Source organism: Gymnoscopelus microlampas (assembly GCF_963454915.1).
Source record: "Gymnoscopelus microlampas genome assembly, chromosome: 8".
Taxonomy (NCBI): Eukaryota; Metazoa; Chordata; class Actinopteri; order Myctophiformes; family Myctophidae; genus Gymnoscopelus; species Gymnoscopelus microlampas.
Window position 1 is genome coordinate 41,341,905 of NC_139945.1, and position 20,344 is coordinate 41,362,248.

At 43.6% G+C, this 20,344-nt stretch overlaps 1 protein-coding gene across 1 annotated transcript in view; it reads left to right on the forward strand.

Moving 5' to 3' along the window:
- The window catches only part of arhgap32a (Rho GTPase activating protein 32a), a gene marked incomplete at its 3' end in the record, with an annotated part of 28,847 nt that extends 9,911 nt beyond the window's left edge, over positions 1–18,936 (forward strand). Inside the window, exons 6-22 of the mRNA XM_084064175.1 lie at positions 3,497–3,583; positions 3,969–4,106; positions 4,289–4,381; positions 4,541–4,663; positions 5,225–5,302; positions 8,136–8,217; positions 8,516–8,665; positions 8,864–8,966; positions 10,118–10,262; positions 11,415–11,497; positions 12,452–12,559; positions 12,739–12,884; positions 13,432–13,642; positions 14,413–14,558; positions 14,710–14,784; positions 15,679–16,404; positions 16,646–18,936. Of these exons, the coding sequence (XP_083920301.1) occupies positions 3,497–3,583; positions 3,969–4,106; positions 4,289–4,381; positions 4,541–4,663; positions 5,225–5,302; positions 8,136–8,217; positions 8,516–8,665; positions 8,864–8,966; positions 10,118–10,262; positions 11,415–11,497; positions 12,452–12,559; positions 12,739–12,884; positions 13,432–13,642; positions 14,413–14,558; positions 14,710–14,784; positions 15,679–16,404; positions 16,646–18,936 (4,785 nt within the window). The remainder of the gene's footprint in view (positions 1–3,496; positions 3,584–3,968; positions 4,107–4,288; positions 4,382–4,540; positions 4,664–5,224; positions 5,303–8,135; positions 8,218–8,515; positions 8,666–8,863; positions 8,967–10,117; positions 10,263–11,414; positions 11,498–12,451; positions 12,560–12,738; positions 12,885–13,431; positions 13,643–14,412; positions 14,559–14,709; positions 14,785–15,678; positions 16,405–16,645) is intronic.
- Positions 18,937–20,344: the final 1,408 nt, after the last annotated feature.

The following is a 20,344-nucleotide window of genomic DNA, read 5'->3' on the forward strand; positions in this document are numbered from 1 at the left end:
CAGGCACACTGACTGATGCAACTAATGAATTTCTTCTTGTTATTTAAGTCAGTGGTTCTCAACCTGTGGCTCAAATATGATTATTTTGGGGGGTCGCGGCCTGAAAAGGTTGAGAACCACTGATTTAAGTCATCATCCTATCCATGTGCTAATCCAGTGATTTGTATTCATTCCACTTTGATCCACTCAGTGTAAACCTGTGATCACCATTATTAGTTGAGTTATAGCAGATGATGTCAACAATGGAGAATAATGTGTTAAAGCGCTTGCCTGGTTTATTTGAAACACTGATGGCATGGAATTTGTACCAGACTTGTTTGGCCCTTGCTTTTTGGCAAACAATGACTGGGCCATTATCAGACTGGGGTACTGTATAGGGTTGAGGAAACACATTTCACAACTTTCAATCCATCATTTGAAAAATATAAAAAACAGTGTGTGACAAAATGATTGTTAATATAACTTCTTATGAAAAAATAATTGCTATAATTTACCTAGTTAATAATATAATATATAATCATCTTTTTATTTGTTATTATTATTATTATTATTATTATTATTATTATTATTATTATTTTGTCTTTTTGAAATAAGCAATGAATTGTGCGGAGGTACAATGTTGTACTATGACGTTTTCCACAGGTCAATGATAGATTATTTCCCCCTGCATAGTGCATACTCATCTTCAGGATTTAAACGATGGCCCCAATAGAACCATATGTCTTGCTGCGGGTCATTATGGATTATGAATGTAGTTTATGGAAGTTTGAACATACTTTTAAGTAACAGTTTGTTTGCTGTAGAGATAATTAGAAGCAGTCAAGCAGAAATGGTTACTCAGCCATTCATGGTGTGAACCACCATGCAGTTCAGTTTTCCTGCCAGCAGAGTGCAGCAGTCATCCATTCCTCCACACGATGAGCTTGATGCTACATACTGTACCAACACAACATGTAGTATTTGATAGTACAGTGCTTCAGTGTATCGGGTAGGAGAGGGTTTTAATTTCAGCACGGTGCTCTTTCTGTTGGTGCCCTGCTCTTACATGGCTGCCAAGGCTGTAATGGCTCCATCAGTAAGGTGTCAGGGAGGGGAAGCAGTGACCTTGGAAGGCTCTAGAAGGCTACGATTAAGCAGTCTGAACTAGAGAAATGTTACTCTGGAGGGAGAAGGAAAATTGGCTCACAGTCCACACTAAAGCCTAATTTATACTGTGTTCCTTGCTAAACATTGCTTTCAATTGAAAAGCAGTTATTTCCAGTGAGCGATGCCGTCATGTGACAAAGTGTAGATTACACTTAACGCTTTGTGCACAATATGCACAGCACAGACACACACCCTCTCACACGCACGCCCCATCACACTCACAGAATGTAAGACAGAAGATGCCATTACAATAGATCAAGTATACTGCTGTGGCATATATCAAATGAACAGTTAACCTTAATGGCGGTTGACGTTCTGTTTACACACTGACTTCATCCTAACAGGAAGTAGCTTGACAGATGAGAGCGTTTCTTTTGTTCCTGAGGTGACTCCCATGACTCATATGCACATCGCTGTCTTCACACAATGGCACATCAGGGGAGGGAGAGCACAGATTAGGTCTCATATAACCTCCTTGCAGAATAGCGCAGCAGCACCCTGCCTCTCCCCATATATGCATGTGTGCACTCATACACACACGTACAGTGCACACACACACACACACACACACACACACACACACACACACACACACACACACACACACACAAGGTTGCAGATGGTTTGCAATGAGTAAGGATCATCTTTCCCCTTTAGCTTACCCTGCGTTGTTGTACGTTGTGAATTTGGGTCTATGGTCTGGGAACCTAAGATGGAGAGTGGGTGGGAGAGATGGAAGCAGAACAAATGTAAGGCAGGGAGGAGGGGGAGAGAGAGAGAGAGAGAGAGAGAGAGAGAGAGAGGGGGGGGGGTGCAGAGCAACACACAAGAAACACGTCTCCCTTTTTATAGATCCTGCTTTTGATGGAGCACTAGATTAAATGCGCTGTGTGAATGATACGCGGAGCGTTGCACAGGAGGTAGGGGCAGAGGACAGGCAAGCAAGCAAGCAGCATCACTTTAGCTCTGCTGAAACCAGCGGCAAGCCTCATGGTCCTAACTCCAGCTGTCTGCCAAGGGAAGGCATGAGCTTCTTAAGAACCACGACTGCAGCTACAGTGCAGTGCACACCATGACAGAAACACTTTATCCAGCCAGCCTGCTGTGGGTGGATGTCTCAGATGCATTAGTGGCAGGTAACTGGAATCTGTAGAAGTCAGATTTAGCGTTGGTTCATTTTTGTGTAGGTGCCAAATGTTTGTGAATAATTTATGAACGTATTTGGGAATGGTGGGTGTGTGAACATGGTAACATAGATTGTTGCAATATGGATGGACTATTGCAGGAATGAGAATCATGAAGTAAGCTAGCATGCCTAGAATATGAACTCTTGAAGAAACTCAATTTTTCCTTGTTTAGACAAGATGGTTAACTTTTCATTGCTAATGTAGTATTTTCTTTGTCCAGAAAAGCTCATACTGTAGCATGCAGTAACTTGACCGAGTCTTTATTGTCTGATCTGTTTGCATCAACTCTCAAGCCACATGACTACACTGTAAGATCTGTAGTGTTAAATTAAGTAAACACTCCAAAATGTACTGTGCATATCAATGCTATTACCTTATGAACTGTGGTTATTATATCAGGTTCAGTATGTTCCATTAGTATCAGACCAGCAACTCCTCTCTATAATTCTATTGTGAATTAAAGACGATCACTGAAGGCATTCAGTGAGTTGGGAGTGCATGTTTTGCTGTATTGTTGAGCCATGATGGTTAACTAGGTCACTTTGTGTTGTGTAACATAACATCTAGATTACGGTTAGCTACTAACAGTTATATATAAACTAATTCTTCCATGGATTTCAGGTCTTTGAAGTGTCTCCTCTGCCTATCAATTTATTCCAAAACCAGTGCAAGGCTCCTTAATAGTATTATTTGGAAAGAGGTTCAGAGCAAAATTCTGCTGAAACTGTGTGTTTATTGCCTCCGGGGTCTGTCATCTGATCATCTAATGCATTATATACGTACATGTCATACTGCACGATTCATAGTGATTTTCTTTTTCCCAGTAAGATAAGATTTTGTACAATGGTATTGAAAGTTTCATTTTTCATAGCTGGCGTGTTTTCAAAGACTTATTAAGTCCTTTAGTAGTTCATACCATTAACTGTTGCCATTGAGTGTGGGTATTCAACTACAAACACCACCAAACATGAAAGTGTTTTTAGAGTTGATAGAAAAATCTAGTCGTACATGCTGTTCTTCTTGTTTAGTAGGTCATGCAGAGAGGATTCATCCATTATTTATTTGATCTCCATCATCACTTAAATTCTCATTCCTCTCCCCGCTTTCTCCCTTTCTATGTTTTTGTTTTTCTCTCTGTTTCCCTTTCTCTCCTCTCTCTGCAGCTTTCCTTTGCAGAGGAACAAGGTGAAGGACAGAAAGCTGGCCTGGACTCCAAGGAGCTGGTCTTTCTCATCCAAATATATTGTCAGGTAAGGTAACATTACTTGCTCTATCTCTACAGGCATGTCCATGGGATATTTAGGATAATGGAATAGATGCTATGGTTTATGAATTTATATATTGTGTACACACGCACGCACGCACACACACGCACAGTAGGCTATATACTGTATTATGTTAGCTAGAATAACTTAGCTTCTAGCTAAATCCGGCATGTTTACTTGAGATCATGTTCAATTCTTGTATGCATTGAATGTTCATTAACGTGCACTGTCCCGTAAGTAAACAAATAAAGTAAAGTACTTGGTGGTATTTATATACTATCATCAAAACGGTCTGGTAACAAGGTCCTATAGAAGACTTCCTACTTGACAAACACCTCCATTTGTGTATCTTTGTTTTTGTGTATGTTAGAATCGAAGCTGGATGGTAACTAGGTCATATGAAGACTTCCGGGTGCTTGACAAACACCTGCATTTGTGTATCTTTGACCGACGCTTCTCCCAGCTTACGGAGCTACCACGCCATGATATTTTGAAGGACCCAGTTGAGGTACTGTGGAATTTTAACTCTTACGTATGCCATATCTATTGAAATGAAACACAGTGGTGGAAATGAAGTTATATAATAGTGCGTATTTTGTGCACAAATGATTAGTAAGCCAACTTTTTTTTCTTGTTTGTTGCATGAGAAATTGAATTGAAATTGCCTGAATTTAAAACAAACCTTGACAGGATGTGACCAAGATGTTGGCAACCTACCTGTCTCACTTCTCAGCCATTGCTGACAACAAGATCAACTGTGGTCCAGTTCTAACATGGATGGAGGTAGCTTCTTATCAGCTGTTCTCTTACACTCTACAATGTTAAAGTCGAGGCTGTTTAGGAGAACTGTAGTGAATCAACTTATTCAATCTATTCAATTCAATTCAATACTGTGTTTTCAATACTTGATTACTTGGCTGTAAATGTTTTCTTCTGTTCCAGATTGATAACAAGGGGAACCATCTGTTGGTTTCTGAGGAGTCCTCAATTAATGTTCCTGCCATTGCTGCTGCCCACGTCACCAAGCGCTACACTGCCCAGGCTGCAGATGAGCTGACCTTTGAGGTAACTGGTGCAGCTTAATGGACGTATGGTTACGTTTTTTTATCTCCGCCAGGCCTATAGGCTGAAGGCCAGATGGCTGAATGCCAGAGATTATGTTTTCGCCCCTTTCTGTCTGCAGAGTCTCTTTCATTCTTAGTTTGTTTTTCTTTCTGGGTGTCTGTGAGCAGCTAATCTCCAGCACAGCTGGACCGATCGGCGTGAAACTTTGCACGCACACTCCCAGGAGGCCAAACCAGCCTCATTGTATAACAGGTCGTACAATCAAATGCTTTCCCCTGGATTCCTCGGATCATAACGCAACTCCGTATATACTGTAGGCCTCACCCATTTGTGCCAGACTACATTTTCATACAGAGTTTTGTCCAAAACTCAGTCATGTGATCAAGATGTATTAGTCAGATTTTTCACATTCCATTCAAATTGGCTATAACTGCCTTCCGTGTATTGCCCTGGCTAGGCAACACGGCCTGGCGGAGACCGTTCTAGTTTTTGTTGTTTTGTCCAGCTGTGAAATTCACTCCGTTACCATCCTTTTTACATTGCATGTTCTTCCTGTTGCAGGTAGGGGACATTGTGTCAGTCATTGACATGCCACCTAAAGAAGACACTGGCTGGTGGAGAGGGAAACATGGCTTTCAGGTAAGGTGTTTAAAACAGTGATTGATGTGAACTTTTTTTTCATCCCATCCCCTTAAACTCTATGTTGCCACTCTGTATCACATTCAGTAGTGTCCCTTAGATCACTGCTTCCCAAACAGTAGGTCGGGACCAATGTTTGGGTCGCAGACCAATTTTTATGGGTCGCGAGTACATAACTCCTTTTTTTCGTTTCCTACGTTTAAATAAATAAAAAAAATATATATCTTGCTACCATAATTGACGGCCACAGTCATGGAGTGTACACGAGTGTATGTGCTCAATTGCCAAGCAGACACATGGCCCAACTAACTCCACATTTTCCCCCAAAATTCCTCAATATTCTGCCTGTGACACCAGCTGCTTCGCATCCCATCACTGTACTTGCAGGATGTACAATTAATATCAAACGCATTATGCTCCAATACTTATGCAAATCACTTCGCCAACACAAAATTCACGTCCGGGTGTTTCTTTTCACCAGCCAATCACCTTTCACGTTGCCTCGTCCGTTGCCACGTCGCGCTGACGTACGCTAAACAAGCGCTGCCGTGCGCACAATGCAAACGAGCCCAAAGGCGCGCAAAAATAAGCCGACCATTGCTTAGACACAAAGTCAGACCTGGCAACGCAGCCTACGCCAATCATGTGTGAGAGATCTACAAGCTATGGGGCAGAGACGCCACCGTATCTTAGCAACAACTACAGCGCTCACTCTCATTGGTCGTGTCACGCTAAGAGCAGTCTCCAGACAATGGCATCGCAGACAGCTTGCTGTTACTGCTGTAGCCATCACAGGCAGTTGCAGCACGACGGACAGGGCGCTGTGATAGCTGCCATGTCGCTAACGCTAACGTGGTTGTCATGCCTGCAGCGGCTGTGCAATCACTTTGTCAACAATGCACGTTCGTGTGGTGAATGTCAATATTGCTGCTCAGTTCGTCCATTGTAGATGGTGTATGTTTGTGTGTGTCTTCTGGAGAACTATGTAGCTCCACAGCAACTACAGTAACTAACGTAATGGCAGGACCGCCCCGTGCAACGCATCTTAGGCTGCATTATGGTCATGTAGTAATTTCAGATAATTTCGCTCCGATTAGAGCAGTGCTTATCAAACCTTTCACGCCGCCCCCCCCCCCAAATACACGTACTTGATCTGGGACCCCCCCATTCTGTTTGACTCCGTTCCACAAGTAAATATTGTGAAAATAGCCGATCTACAAGCTCGAAGCGCCTCAAGTTGAGAGGCTTTGTAAGCTTGTAGATCGGCTATTTTCTACATGATTGCCTCTTTCTTACATTCTTTGCCAATGTGGCCCATGTTTTCATAGTATAGTTTGTTGACTACTTCTGTTGCAGAAATGGCCATTTCCTTTACTTTCGTTTTTTTATTGTCTCCGCCAGGCCGAAAGGCATGGCGCAAGACTATGTTTCACCCCCTGTCCGTCCGTCTGTGATAGCTAATCTCTCACATCGTTGACTTGATCGCAGCAAAATAACAGCCCGATGTGGAGAGTCAGTGAGAGCTGGATAAACGAGGTAAAATGTGTCAAAAGGAGTCTGTACGGCTGTCGATAAATTCACACATGACGTCGGTGGGAGAGGAGATATTGTGTCTTTTGGACAAACAGCAGCGTGGTGCTGATGTTTGTTGTGTGAAGCAGCTTAATGTCAGAGTGTTTGTGTTGGAGCGCCTCAGTGCGGCTGCAGAGTTCATGTGCAACCTCTTCCAGAGAGACACAGAGACACTAGAAACTCTGCTGGGGAAAAAAAACACTGCTGGGCATTGACTTTCATATGGACATTGATCTACACACTGCAGGTATATCTGCTACACACACAACATCAAACTACACACTGCAGGTATGATGCAGCGTTTGCATTACAGCCAGCATGCCAGCGTAGTTCCCATATGGTTTCAAGGTGGGCTAAACCATATGGACCCCATGTCAGCAATGTCAGCGGCATCCACTTCAGTCCCAACTGCGATGCCCATGCAGGCTATAAGTAGCTTCTACCTGGCCCTTAGGTGGGCCCCAACTAGCCATGTTTATGTGGGACCAAGGCGGGTCCTAACTGGGTTTGCCCATGCAGGCTTTAACTGGGTTCTACCTGGGCCCTAGGTGTACCCTAACCAACCACAGTGCAGTGCCCATCGCTCCAATTGTTGTGACGTCAGGGCTCTCAATACTGCACATTGGTGGAGGAGGAGGGGCCGCAGGGCGACCGCACACATCGCTGAACCAATGGTAGCCCACGGATGTTTCCTCTGGGGATTTACAATCTGCCCCTCTATGCCACATATCATCCGCACTACAGGGTCTTCACTGACCGAGCCACGGCCCCACTGACCCTCATGACGCTACGCCACTTATATGAGTTGCCAAGTGGCCGCGGGCGCAACGTGGGCGTGGCCGCGGGCTAGACGCGAGCCCCCGCGTAGCGGGGGCGAGCTTCTAGTATATATAATTTCCAAAGATTAAAAAAGGTTTAAACAAGAAAAATTGTAGCTTTTCATCAATTAAAAACAATTTCAACATTTTTCTAAAGTATTTTATAAATAAAACCCGAAACTCTAATACATTTCATAAATAAGAAATAAAAAAAAGGTTTAAGAAGTAGTGAAAATAGCAGATCTGCAAGCTCACAACGCAGTGTGAAGCGACACGTTGTGAGCTTGTAGATCTACTATTTTCACTAGTTTGGGTCCTGGGCAAACATCTAATTTCTCTTTTGGCTCTTGAGCTAAAAGGTTTGGAACAGCCTTAGATTGAAAGCTACGGTACTTACAACACATTAGCATCCCTGTCTATGTTTGCTGTCTCTCTCCCTGCAGGTAGGCTTCTTCCCTTGTGACTGTGTTGAACTGATAAGTGAGAAGATCCCTCCATGTGTTCCAAGCTCTGTGACAAAGCCAGGTATTGTTCTCTGCTATTGTGGACAGACACTTTTCACAGCAGACATTTGTGGGTAAACACAGCTAAAGGTAATAACAATCAGGTGTGTTTCATTAACTGTGTGCCTTGTTGGACAGCTCCTGTACAATAAACGTCATGCCGGCACACAGAAACACCTACAGTAAATGAAACGTTTACCTGTCAAAATGTCTGCTGTTAAATTTGTCCATTCCACTTCTGCTTATTATCATACATTGAGGACTATGATACATTAATAATTGATTTGAAATTGATCATTAAGTAAATGTGTTTAATTCAGTGTGTAAGAAGCATGGGAAGCTGGTTACTTTCCTGAGGACCTTCATGAAGTCACGGCCGTCACCACAGAAGCTACGTCAGCGTGGTATACTCAAAGAGAGGGTGTTTGGCTGTGACCTGGGAGAACACCTCCTCAACTCAGGACATGAAGGTAGATACTCTTGTGGTGTCCTAACATTTCAGTGCATCGCCAGATTTGATTATCCAGTCAGTCTGTAGCCTGTGTGGAGGGGCTGTATTAAAGCAAGTACCTCAGTGTTACGGTTGTATTGAGTCAGTTGTGTGAGGTTGTCACCATAATTCTCGTAAAGAAATGTGTGACCCATCATGCATATCAACTCTTCCTTAGTCCCCCAGGTTATTAGGAGCTGTGCTGAATTCATAGAGAAGCTTGGAGTTGTGGACGGGATCTACAGACTGTCTGGAATCTCTTCCAACATCCAAAAACTGAGGTCAGTTTTTTTTCTGGTTATAATAATTATTGTTTATATTCATGCAATACCTATTGTACTCATTGTACCCGTTGTCAGAGGGCCTGTTGTACCCAAGTACCTAGTGTTGTACCCTTTATCATACCACTTTGAGGCCAGTCTATGATGTCAGTACTATGACATCATATTGATGACATCAGGGATCTCCATATATGAATCAGGATCAGAATCCTTTTATTGTCATTGTAAGCAAAGCACACAACAAAATGAATAGTGCCACTTTGTTGGTGCAATTTCAAAATCATAAAAACTCAAATAAGAAATTTATGTGACACTTGTCAACACATATCTGTCCCTTTTGCAGCGTGATGACGTTTTTCATCTGACGTTATATATTCTCGGTTGCCTTTTATGGTCTTAAATGGGGTGTGGAAGAATGCAAATTATCTCCACGAGCACGCGCCTCTGTCTGTCAGACAAAAATGAGGAACACATGTGATCCGCACATTTCAGGGATTTACACACGTGTTGGTGAATCTCACCTCAGTTTTTGCTTAGAGAAAATACACCCTCCTTTAGTCACTTTATTTACATGTTATTTATGACCAGCTTAATGAATATCCATGAACTACTACTCTAGCGTGCACCATCTTGTCATATGGGCATAAAAGGGACACAGACAGACAGACACACACACAGATACAGAGAATTGTGGATGGTTCTGGACAACTGCCGGTCCGGCCAACTTCCCACTCAGCACGTCACACCCTCAGGTCCTTAGTGATGTAGTTTGAAGTTTATCGGTTGAAAAGTTATTGAGATATACAGACAGACAGACAGACAGACAGACATATTCCATGTGTTTATAGATAGATATATAATGCAATTTGTATTATTATCATAAGTATTAATATAAGATATAGTAATAATGAAGACCAAAAGTGATCTATATTGGAGATGGAAAGGGAAACGGACATCTGGCATGTTTTATTATCTTGGCAAATCTGTAGGCACAATGTAAACGAACAACAAACCAGGAAGTCAACTTAAATCTCCACTTCCTTATGTTAAACTATACACTGTACAAAAATACTGTACCATCATCATCTTGACAAAAATATAATTCTTACTTACTAAATCCATGCATACCTCTTCTATCTATCTCTATACAGGCATGAGTTTGACTCGGAACAGATCCCAGACCTGACTAGAGATGTGTTCAAGCAGGATATCCACTCAGTGGGCTCGCTGTGCAAACTGTACTTCAGAGAGCTTCCCAACCCCCTGCTTACCTACCAACTCTATGACAGATTCTCAGTAAGGAACAGGGAATCAATCTGGAGTATTATAGCCCTGTGGTTCTCAAACCTTTTCATGTCAAGGACCCCCAAATTAACCACTTGAACCCCCGCATCCATATTCTAGGGGGGAACATTAGCCAAAAAAAAGCAGACCTACAAGCTCACAACGTAGATCGTTTTTTTTGGGCGAAGAGATTTGGTGTAAACAGGAAAAAGGGATCCAAGTACAGTTGTAACTCAAGTCCGTAAAGTGTTTAATATGTATTTCTATTGCGGACCCCCATCTGAAAATATTTTGTGTAAGGGAACCCCATAAGATTTGTGTTGTTAAAATCCTGTAAAACACTTTTTGGGTAAATGCCAGATCTACAAGCTCAAATGTATATAGGGTTCAAAGTGGTTAACCTGACATTGATGCTATATTAACCCATTTTGCTGGGGACACCCTGGAACCCCCTGAAGGACCCCTGGGGGACCCTAGACCCCTCACTGTTATAGAACACACCTTTTAAAAGTGGGGGGTCCCAGGGGGCATAAGGGGGAGTGGAGGGATGAGAAATCAGAATTTAAATTTAAATACATTTCATAAGATTATTGTGCCAGTTTAACCACGTTCAACCAGGCGTCCCTGTTTTGGCTATGTCAAAAATATTTAAACATTTTCTGAAAAACAAAATGTTTCAAAATTAAGAAAGATGTGCAGATCTACAATGAATTGTGAGCTTGAAGATAGCATGGAAAAGTTTGGTAACCCCTCTTATAGACTGTGTTTGGGGATTTACTAGGATGGGAAGGTGGTACTGTAACAGACATTGTAAAAGAAATAGTGGAGGGGGAATCCTTTCCAATCTAGCAATGATGAAATAAACTGAAGTCTGTGTTTATATAAATACTGCTCTTCTCAAAATAGGTACTGGTTACTGTACTAAGCTTTCTATGAATAGGAAGAAATGTGCACTCTTAAAAAATGGCGTAGGGATTAATGCTTAATTTATAATCCGTTTCACGAACACTGTCCTAAGCTCAAGTACAGTATAAATCAGGCTTAAGCCAAGCCAGCCAGCCAGCCTGCACAATCCACTCTTTAGAAAATGAAAGGAGACGAAAAACAGTGAATGCGAAGGAGAAATGGCTTCCTCTGATTTGATTACCAGCTCTGTCTTTACAGGAAGCTGTGTCTGCAGCCACAGATGAAGAGCGGCTGGTCAAAATCCACAATGTCATCCAGCAACTGCCCCCTCCACACTACAGGTCAGGTTTGAAGCGGCTCACTGTTGCCTCCTGGTGGCCAGAACTGAAAACCGCATGGCTTTAGAAAATGATGCAGTGCATCACTGCTGCGTCTAAAGCCCGATTCATACTTCGCCTCAGGGTGGTGTCTTGTCCAAAAATAGCCGACCTACAAGCTCATAACGCATCGCATTCGCGACGTTGTGAGCTTGTAGGTCTGCTCTTTTCAGCGCGCAACACTGTTGTGTGACAGTGCATACATTTGGCTTTACTGAGGCTTCCTTTACACAGACCATTGTTCTTGAAAATAGGTGCTTCTGTGTAGCCAATATTTGTCTTGCTCCGTCCTGCCTCTCAGACCTGTAGCTGCCATGAACTGTGAAGTGAAATGAAATGGAAAGTCGAGACTTATGCATTCATGCTTCAAATAAAACCATACCACCGCTACTAAAACATCCCCTCTTATTTTTAAAGGTAATAGATAACTGATATTAGTATTGATCTTACTATTTGTACAGTTGTACAACACCATCTGCTGGTACAATATAGGACTTGAGCAGCACTGAGTTCATAACATACATTATTTTATTGTAGTGGTGCGTGCAACAGTTAAACTAATCGATTTAATCGATTATACAAAATGATCAATTATAATTAAATAATCGCTATTTTTACTTGACACCGTTGTACGACAAAGTATAAAATGGTGCTTAGTGGTTAATTAGACTAACCAACTTAGTCAAAATATCGAGTTGAATGTTGATTCATTGATATATACACATTTTTCAAAAATAAAAACAAAAAACTTGTTTCTTGATTATTTTATTAATCTAAAAAGTAATCAATAGAATAATCACTAAGAAGATAATCCATAGTTGCAGCCCTACTTCATTAATTCGCCAATTGCATCGTATCAATTTGTTTAAGATGGAATAGATCATATAACACCACATATATTTTTGTTTTAATCCACAGGACTCTGGAGTTCCTCATGAGACATCTGTCCACATTAGCCACCTTCAGCCCGATCACTAACATGCACACCAAAAACCTGGCAATCGTTTGGGCCCCCAACTTGCTCAGGTGAAACTTTTACCACCAACACTTTCCATTAGCCATGTAGGTTATGTGTAAAATATAAAATATGGACCGCACCAACAATAGCGTTTCCTTCTAGACCTTCTGTGACAGTGAATTAGAGCATGTCCCAGTGGTTCTAAGCAGTTAAATAGGTCATGGTGTGCTGTAACTGTGTCTTTCAGGTCCAGACAGATTGAGTCAGCCTGTTTTAGTGGCACGGCAGCGTTTATGGAGGTGCGTATCCAGTCGGTGGTGGTGGAGTTCATCCTCAACAACACGGAGGCTCTGTTTAGCGCTAAACTCAATGCCATCATACGGGAGAACACAGGTGTGGGACCACTCCTCATTTTAATTTAAACAATGTGCTTGTGAGTGTATGCGTATATACAGGATATCAACACGTGCATTTTATGTGGTGGGTACATCATATATATATAGAGAGAGATATTTATCACATACCCAGTCTTTATTTACCCTAGGTGAGGGGGTGATAAAAATACAGAGAAGGTGTTAAGCTTGCCCTGATTGGTCAGCTGCCATATCAGCCCTAGAGTTTAAACTGCAGCTGACCAGTCAGCGCAAGCTGGCAGGTGGCACTGCGAGCGACCTTAAGGAGCTCACCATGTCAAACAATGAAGGAAACACGGCTGCCAAAAATGGATGCTGCTGAAGACCAGGCACATCAACAACTCAACTGCCATGCTCTGAGCCAACTCCCTTCCCACCACTGTTGAAAACATGTTCATCTGTTGTCTTCAAAGTGTTGATCAAATGTTATTTTCTCATTGTATTTGTGACTACATAGGGCTTTAGGGTATGTGATTAACAAGTTAAACAAATTGTGTCTCTCTGGATTGTACTTTTTCTACTTTTAGGTAACACATTGTCCAGGCCCAAGTCTCTGATGATCTGCTCGCCTTCAACAAAGCTTCTGTCACTGGAGGAGGCCCAGGCTCGTACCCAGGCCCAGCTGAGCTCCCCTGCCACCACTCCCTCCCTCACGCACAGCGACTATATTGAGGTTGGGGAAGGACCTGGGGCTCTGGTCGGCAAGTTCCACACAGTCATTGAGCTCCCTATGGAGAGGTAATCTCATTGGTTTAACCCACAGAAGCAATAGTCAGTGTCCTGTTATGTCTAAAACAACCCCATCAGCCCTGTGTGTTTACCACTATGTGTAAAGGTGTTACTTGTGTCACACAGATGTACCTTGCGTTATCTCAGGCAAAACACGGAATTCAAGCGTTCATCAGCTGATTGGCAATCAGCTATTCACGCCACTACAGCTGATGAGAATCAGCAAATCATCATCCAATCGTCTGCAAACAAGTCACTGGATTAGATTAGATTAGATTAGATCGTCCTTTATTATCCACAAGGAAAACATATTTTGCTCAGGTCAATACAGACAAGACGATAGATATAAAGCACAACAATGCCCGGCGAGGCTTTGTCCTGGAGTTTTCTGTTTTTTAAGGAGCCTAATGGCAGAGGGGATGAAACTGGCACTGCCCCTTTCTGCTGCCTGAGGGCAGGACCTTAAAAGCAGTTGCTGAGATTATGAGTTGAGTCTCTCGTAATCTTTCCTGCTTTCTTGACTGCCCTCTGGTCATGGGCAGTCTTTTGAACATACACTTTTTAAGCTGGTCTTACTGACAGCTCACACTACTACTGATCTAGCATGCCAGTTGCTTTGCCATTGTCTCTGCAAACTAATGCATAGCATCTCATCCCTAATGGCTTGGTCATGTTTTGCATGTTGTTATTTGTATTTATTTATGCCTGCATTTGAGAGATGAATTGATGTATTTATTTTAATCCTTTGACTGAAGATCGCTGTTTCCATGTTGTTGCAGCAAGCGGGCTCCTGCTAAGGTTAAAAAGTCTCCTGTGGGGAACTGGCGGTCCTTCTTCCACCTGGGCAAGTCCCATTCTGGGTCTAAACGGAAGCTGAAGCGTCACCCCAGCGAGCCCAATGAGATAAAGAGCATCGCACTGCCAGGTCATAACACTGCTAACTCACACGGTCACGAGCGATTTAATTTCAGTGGCACCTTTTTCGTTTCACATTAACTGTTCAGTGAACTGTTGAATGAGAGGTGACAGGCATGTGTTTCTTTAACAACTAATTGCTGTGCATATATTATGTTCAGGTGGAAGAGGAGATTGTGGTACACTGCGTTCCACCAAAAGTGAGGAATCTCTCACCTCTTTGCACAATGTGGAAGGTAATTATGCTGGCAATAAAAGAAAATGTGTACTGTATATGATGGCAGAGCTCTAACACCCATTCCGAACACATAACATGATGTGAGAAAGTGAATGAGCAAATAATTTAATCACTGCCAGTACTTCCTGTCAACTTGTCCAAATCAGCTGTGTGTGTCAGGCAACAGTGAGAGTGATGTTTTGCCTGCTTGAAAAATTTCTCACTTTGTTTCTATTCGTACATACAGTCAGGAACTTCTATTCAAACAGTTGGAGATTATCTTAGGCCCTCCTCTCATGTACTCACACAATGGTATCGAATGACATCAGGAAAGTGTGTTCATACTTGCCTCAAGTATGCTCTCTGGCTGTATGTTAGGGACGGGATAGTCTCTCAAGCCAGACAACTCCTCCACAATCTTTGAATGCTACAGAGAGTCTGTATCTACGCCTCCTGAAAGTTGCAAATGTAAACTGTCATCTGTTTGTCATTTCCGTTCACAAAAATATATTTTAAAATATCTTTAAAATATAGTTTAGAATTTAAATGTTTGCTCAGCAGCAAGCTAGATATGCTTCGACTAATTGTATTTATAGTAGGCTTAATTATGCGACTGCAAAGAAGTGCAGGGGGGGGGGGGGTGGCAGGACATCTGCTGTAGTTTCTTTGCATTTTTCAGCACTTCTGTTGACTGATAGGCAGAATCATTAAAGAATTGTGTGAGCGAACCGTCTGTCTGTCTGTCTGTCTGTCTGTCTGTCTGTCTGTCTGTCTGTCTGTCTGTCTGTCTGTCTGTCTGAGAGACTAGGAAAGGGTGAATGTGGGAATTCATTTTCATGTGCTTTCTTTTCTAAAGATGCTTTGTTTTCTTTGACCTTTAAATGTCTCATTATCTCTGTTTCCTTCTGACCAGGGGGGCCGCAGAGTTACCGTCCTCCTAGACCTCGTTCCACCAGCGAGGCCATCACCTCCATCTTGAGGGTTGACAAAGGCGAACACAACAGTCACCTACGGAATGAGAGCCATCACAGCGCCGATCCTGTCCGCACCGATCCCGCACGTGCCTCAGCGCACGTTTCACTTTCACAACAGGAGGACGACCTCGACCTTTGCGCTCCGGCTGAAGGCTTTTCTACCTTGGACTTTGACCCCATGTCCTTTCAGTGCAGCCCTCCTTTGGCGATACCTGGACCAAGACACAACAGGGAGAGCGCCAAGTGGAGGAAGAGTGCTGGGGTTTCCAGTGAATCGGAACTCATCTCCTCCCCTAACAGAATCACCAGCAGTTCTCAGTCACCGGATATTAGTCCGATTTGTGGGAAAAGGGGAAAGAAGGTGCCACAACCGCTGTCCCCTAAACTCAGGAAGAAGTCCTTTAAGTCCCCCCCTGTGGCTGAAACAGATGTGCACGCTGTGTCTGCCTCCACATCACGCAGTGTGTCTGACCCTAAGGGTTCTGCATCCTCCTTTCGTCCACCTGTCCCCTCCTCCTCTCCCCCAGTGGAAAGGCGCGAGGTCCCGCCGACAAACGGGAAGGAGCCGAGAGCCTCCTGCCACAGTGGCAGTCCACCCAGCACACTGAGCCAGGCCTCGGCCCTATCAGACCTTAGCCAGTCTGCACAGAATCTGCCCGATCCAGGTTAGTACTAAATACTCAAATGAACACTCAAATTAAAAATGTATGTTTTATATTTTTCCATATGTTTGCATGAAATATGTCATTATTAGTTGTAGTGGTAATAGTCTGATTATATCTTTATACTTCAGATATCATTTCTTATAGTTTCTTATCAAAGCTTTTGTGTCTTGTCCCATCATGTCTTATCATAGCATTGTTTGTCCTGTCATACTGTAGCGTTGTTTGTCTTTTGCCTCCCCAGGAGCAGATAGACTTATGAGTTCAGTGTCTGTTCTGCCTCCTCACCCTCCATTGACCAGCGCTGCACGCAAACTGGCTCTGGCTCTGGCTGAATCTGCCCAGAAGGCCAGCAATAGCTCCCAGAAGAGAAGCATGCACATGCATATTCCATCATACCCTCTCGACAGACCAGACCTTCCACGTTCGCAGGAAAGACCTCCCCGGCCCTCTGTTCTCAATCTCCAGGCGTACCCCCAGGGGCACTCTCCGGTGACCTCTATGTCCCCGCTGTTGCCCCAAGCTCGTACCCCTAATCAGAGCCATTGTAAACCTAAACCCGTTTATTTTCTACCTGCCCATCTAAGCTCGGAGCCGTTACAAGTGAACGATGGACAGGAAACCATGAGTAACTTCACCCCTAATGTCAGCCCGCTAGGTTCTGGGAGCTTGGACGAGGCTAACACAGAAATGAGGGAGCGTGGAGAGGAGAAAAAGCAGTCCCTGGAGTTTCTTAGACCTAATACCACACAGACAGAACCTACTTATCATCATGTCGGGGTCTCAACCCCCATCCAGCCAGTTTGCTCCATTCAGAGCCCATCGAACTCTGCTGTCTATGTTCACACCGATGCTGTCAATGTCTTCAACTTTCGAACTGTTTTGGCTGAGACCTCCATGCCTGCTTCGGTTGAGGAGGTCCTGCCACGTCCGTCTCAACCGTCCTCAGCCCACTACAGCCCAGAAGAGCACAGAGTTCTGGGCACAGTTGAGAATGACTACAGTCACCACAGAACCAATGTGGCTTCACAGATGCCTGTACCGCACTATCCTCGACCTGGGGCTTTGCCTCATCGCCTTTCCGGGCAGAAGAGTGTATACAAGGTTCCTCCTGACAGCCATTACAACACTTTAGGCTTAAGGCAGCCCTTATCACCTCAAAATAGAGGTCCCGTCAGAGATGATCCATTGATGGGCGGCCCCCACAGGCCATGGGGCCAGTGGCAAAGGTCAAGTGATAGAGTAGTGGGGCTTCCAGCGATCCGTAGATCCCACTCCTTCCACGCTCCTCAGATAAGTCACTATGAACTCGCAGAGACAGAAGTCCTTCCGCCTGACACAATGTTTTACGTCCATCAGCCCTCGGTCCAGGAAGCCCCCTACCAATGGCTGGTTCAGCCAGACCTCCGCCCTGTCGAGCCATACTTTGAGAATGGACGCGTTCAGTACCGTTGCAACCCCTACTCGGATGCAAGACCAGTGCATGGCTCTCACTATTATATGGACCCATACCGCCAAAGCAGCATCAGACATAGTCAGTCCTATACCCTGCGTTCCAGTAGGGATAGTGGAAGGTCTGAGTACTACTACTGCCCTCCGCATCATGTCCCATCTGCAAACCGGGAACACTTGTTAGAGAGCAAGGACACAGATTATGAAACAAGAGTTGCAGAGGGGTTTGATAGACTTGTCTACCAACCAGTCCCACAGGAAAACAGATATAGACATAGGACCACTAGTCCAGTTATGTCCCCCTATGAAAATCCCCTTTCACCTATCGACTATCGAGGTAGAGAGATAATGCATACGAGGAGCAAGTCAGACCCAGGGAATGCCTGCCTTCTCTCCATTGACAGGGTAGACAGTCAACGTAAAGCAGTTGCTACATCCCCAACTTCCCCAGGGCACCAACAGACAGACCCTGAGGTCGCCAGGCAACAGAGCAGGCATTGGCCTGAAAAGGAACTAATCCCACCCAGGAGAGAGAATGTACCCAGGAGGATTCAGGTCAAAGAGGCTTCCCCACACACACACCAATCACAGCAGCAGCCTCAGATACGTAAAATCCCCTCACTTCCAGAGAGGTGTTCTAACCTGAAGAACATTGAGACCAATAACAGAAGTAGTGCACGTGCTCTTGAACAGGACAGGTTGATGATGACCAATGCTGCCAACAGTTACTCCAGCCACTTGAAGCCCAACGTGCCTAGGAGACCAGGTCGATCACAGAGCATCAAGGAGCATCGTCACTACCACCATTATCGCACCAAATCTCCTCGGGATCCAGAGCGCCAGGGATCCTTTTCCAACAGAAGGACACAGAGCACCAAAGTAAGGCCCACGCACTACGACCACATGGAAGGGTATTATGCAGCTCCAAAACCTAAACCCATCAGATCTGGCAAAGCTGTTGTTGGATGTTTGCCTAGCCACGGCTGCATGTCTCCCCACAGACACAGACTGCTCTCCAAGGCTCTGGGTCAAGGAGCTTTTCATCAGACTGGACTGAGATCAGAGGCCGGGGTTTACGAGTAAACCCCGGCCTCTGATTCCAGCTTGGGGCCAAAAGAGACCAGCATTTTCCCCTGCCAGACCAACAGACTGTTGAGCTGAAGGCATTGTGTGTTTAACCTTATAAAAGCTACTGAAAGAAGAGTGACAAAGGGCATTGATACTGTTTGAAGTGCTCATTGTGTAGTATATTCTATTAAAGGGAGTTCATATGGAATGAATGAATCCTATTATATCCTATGATATGGCTTAAGAGTTGATAGGATTTTGGGATTGAAAGTATGCAACATGTTTGAGAAAATGGTGGATGATCATATTTTATTTTTGGTATAAACGATATGAAACGAAAAGGTACAGTAACATCTGTGTCAGTGATAATCCTTTTAAAACATGCCTTCATGGACGTATATATGTAAGATAAAAGCTTCATTTTAACTATATTTGCATAAGCAATACATGCGTTACATATGCTATAATATGTGGCTAGTGTAATGTACCGGTATATTATTTTAGCTTAAAATATTTTAATGCCACATGCATTTTTTTAAAGATTTATTTGGGGCATTTTATGCTTTATTTCAGATAGGTTAGTGTTGAGAGACAGGAAACCAAGAGCAGAGAGAGAGGAGAGACATGCGAGAGACAAAGGCGGGGTTCGGATCCTAACCTGCGTCCTCGTGCTCACTGGGAGCATATGGTCCCAGTGGGAGCATATGGTGTGCGGTTTTCCACTGCATGGTAGTGTCTCAACTCGACTCTACTCACTTTTGGTACCATACTGTCTACTTTGTTTTCCACAGGGGCCATCGTAGTAACATCCACCCCTCTGTGTAAAAGAGTGCTCTGAAGAACAATGGCAACTTGTCAGGAAACTGTTTCACCAATATAGTCCAATAAAAGGTTTCTGATAGGGAAGAGAAATAGGCCATGCAGTTCCTCAATGTTGATTAATTTCACATTTACAACTCGTTTAAAGGTTTGTTAACAATGTTGGGGAGCTTCCCTACTCCATAGGGGAGTCCGTTGTGATGCAGTGATGCAAGTGACGATTATCTCTGACCAATCAGTAGTCTGCAGTGTTTTCAGTAATGCCTCAACACGACAGAGGTGATGCTAAAAAGAAGTACCAGGTTCTAGGAACCTTTTACCCAATGGAAAACCAAAAAAGGTGAGTAAAGTGGAGTAGAGTTGAGTCATTACCATGTAGTAGGAAGTTGACACTACTAACTGGCTGAGCCACCAGGCACCCCAGCCTCATGCACTTTTAAGGGTAACTGTGTTTCAAACTGATTGTCTTATTTGACCTCATATACATGAGCTTTTTATTTTATTTTTTACTATTAGTATTTACTTACTGCTTGGTATAATTGTAGATAAATACCGTAAGCACTTTTGGTGGTCAAATCAAAGATAGTGATTTATTTGTCTCTAA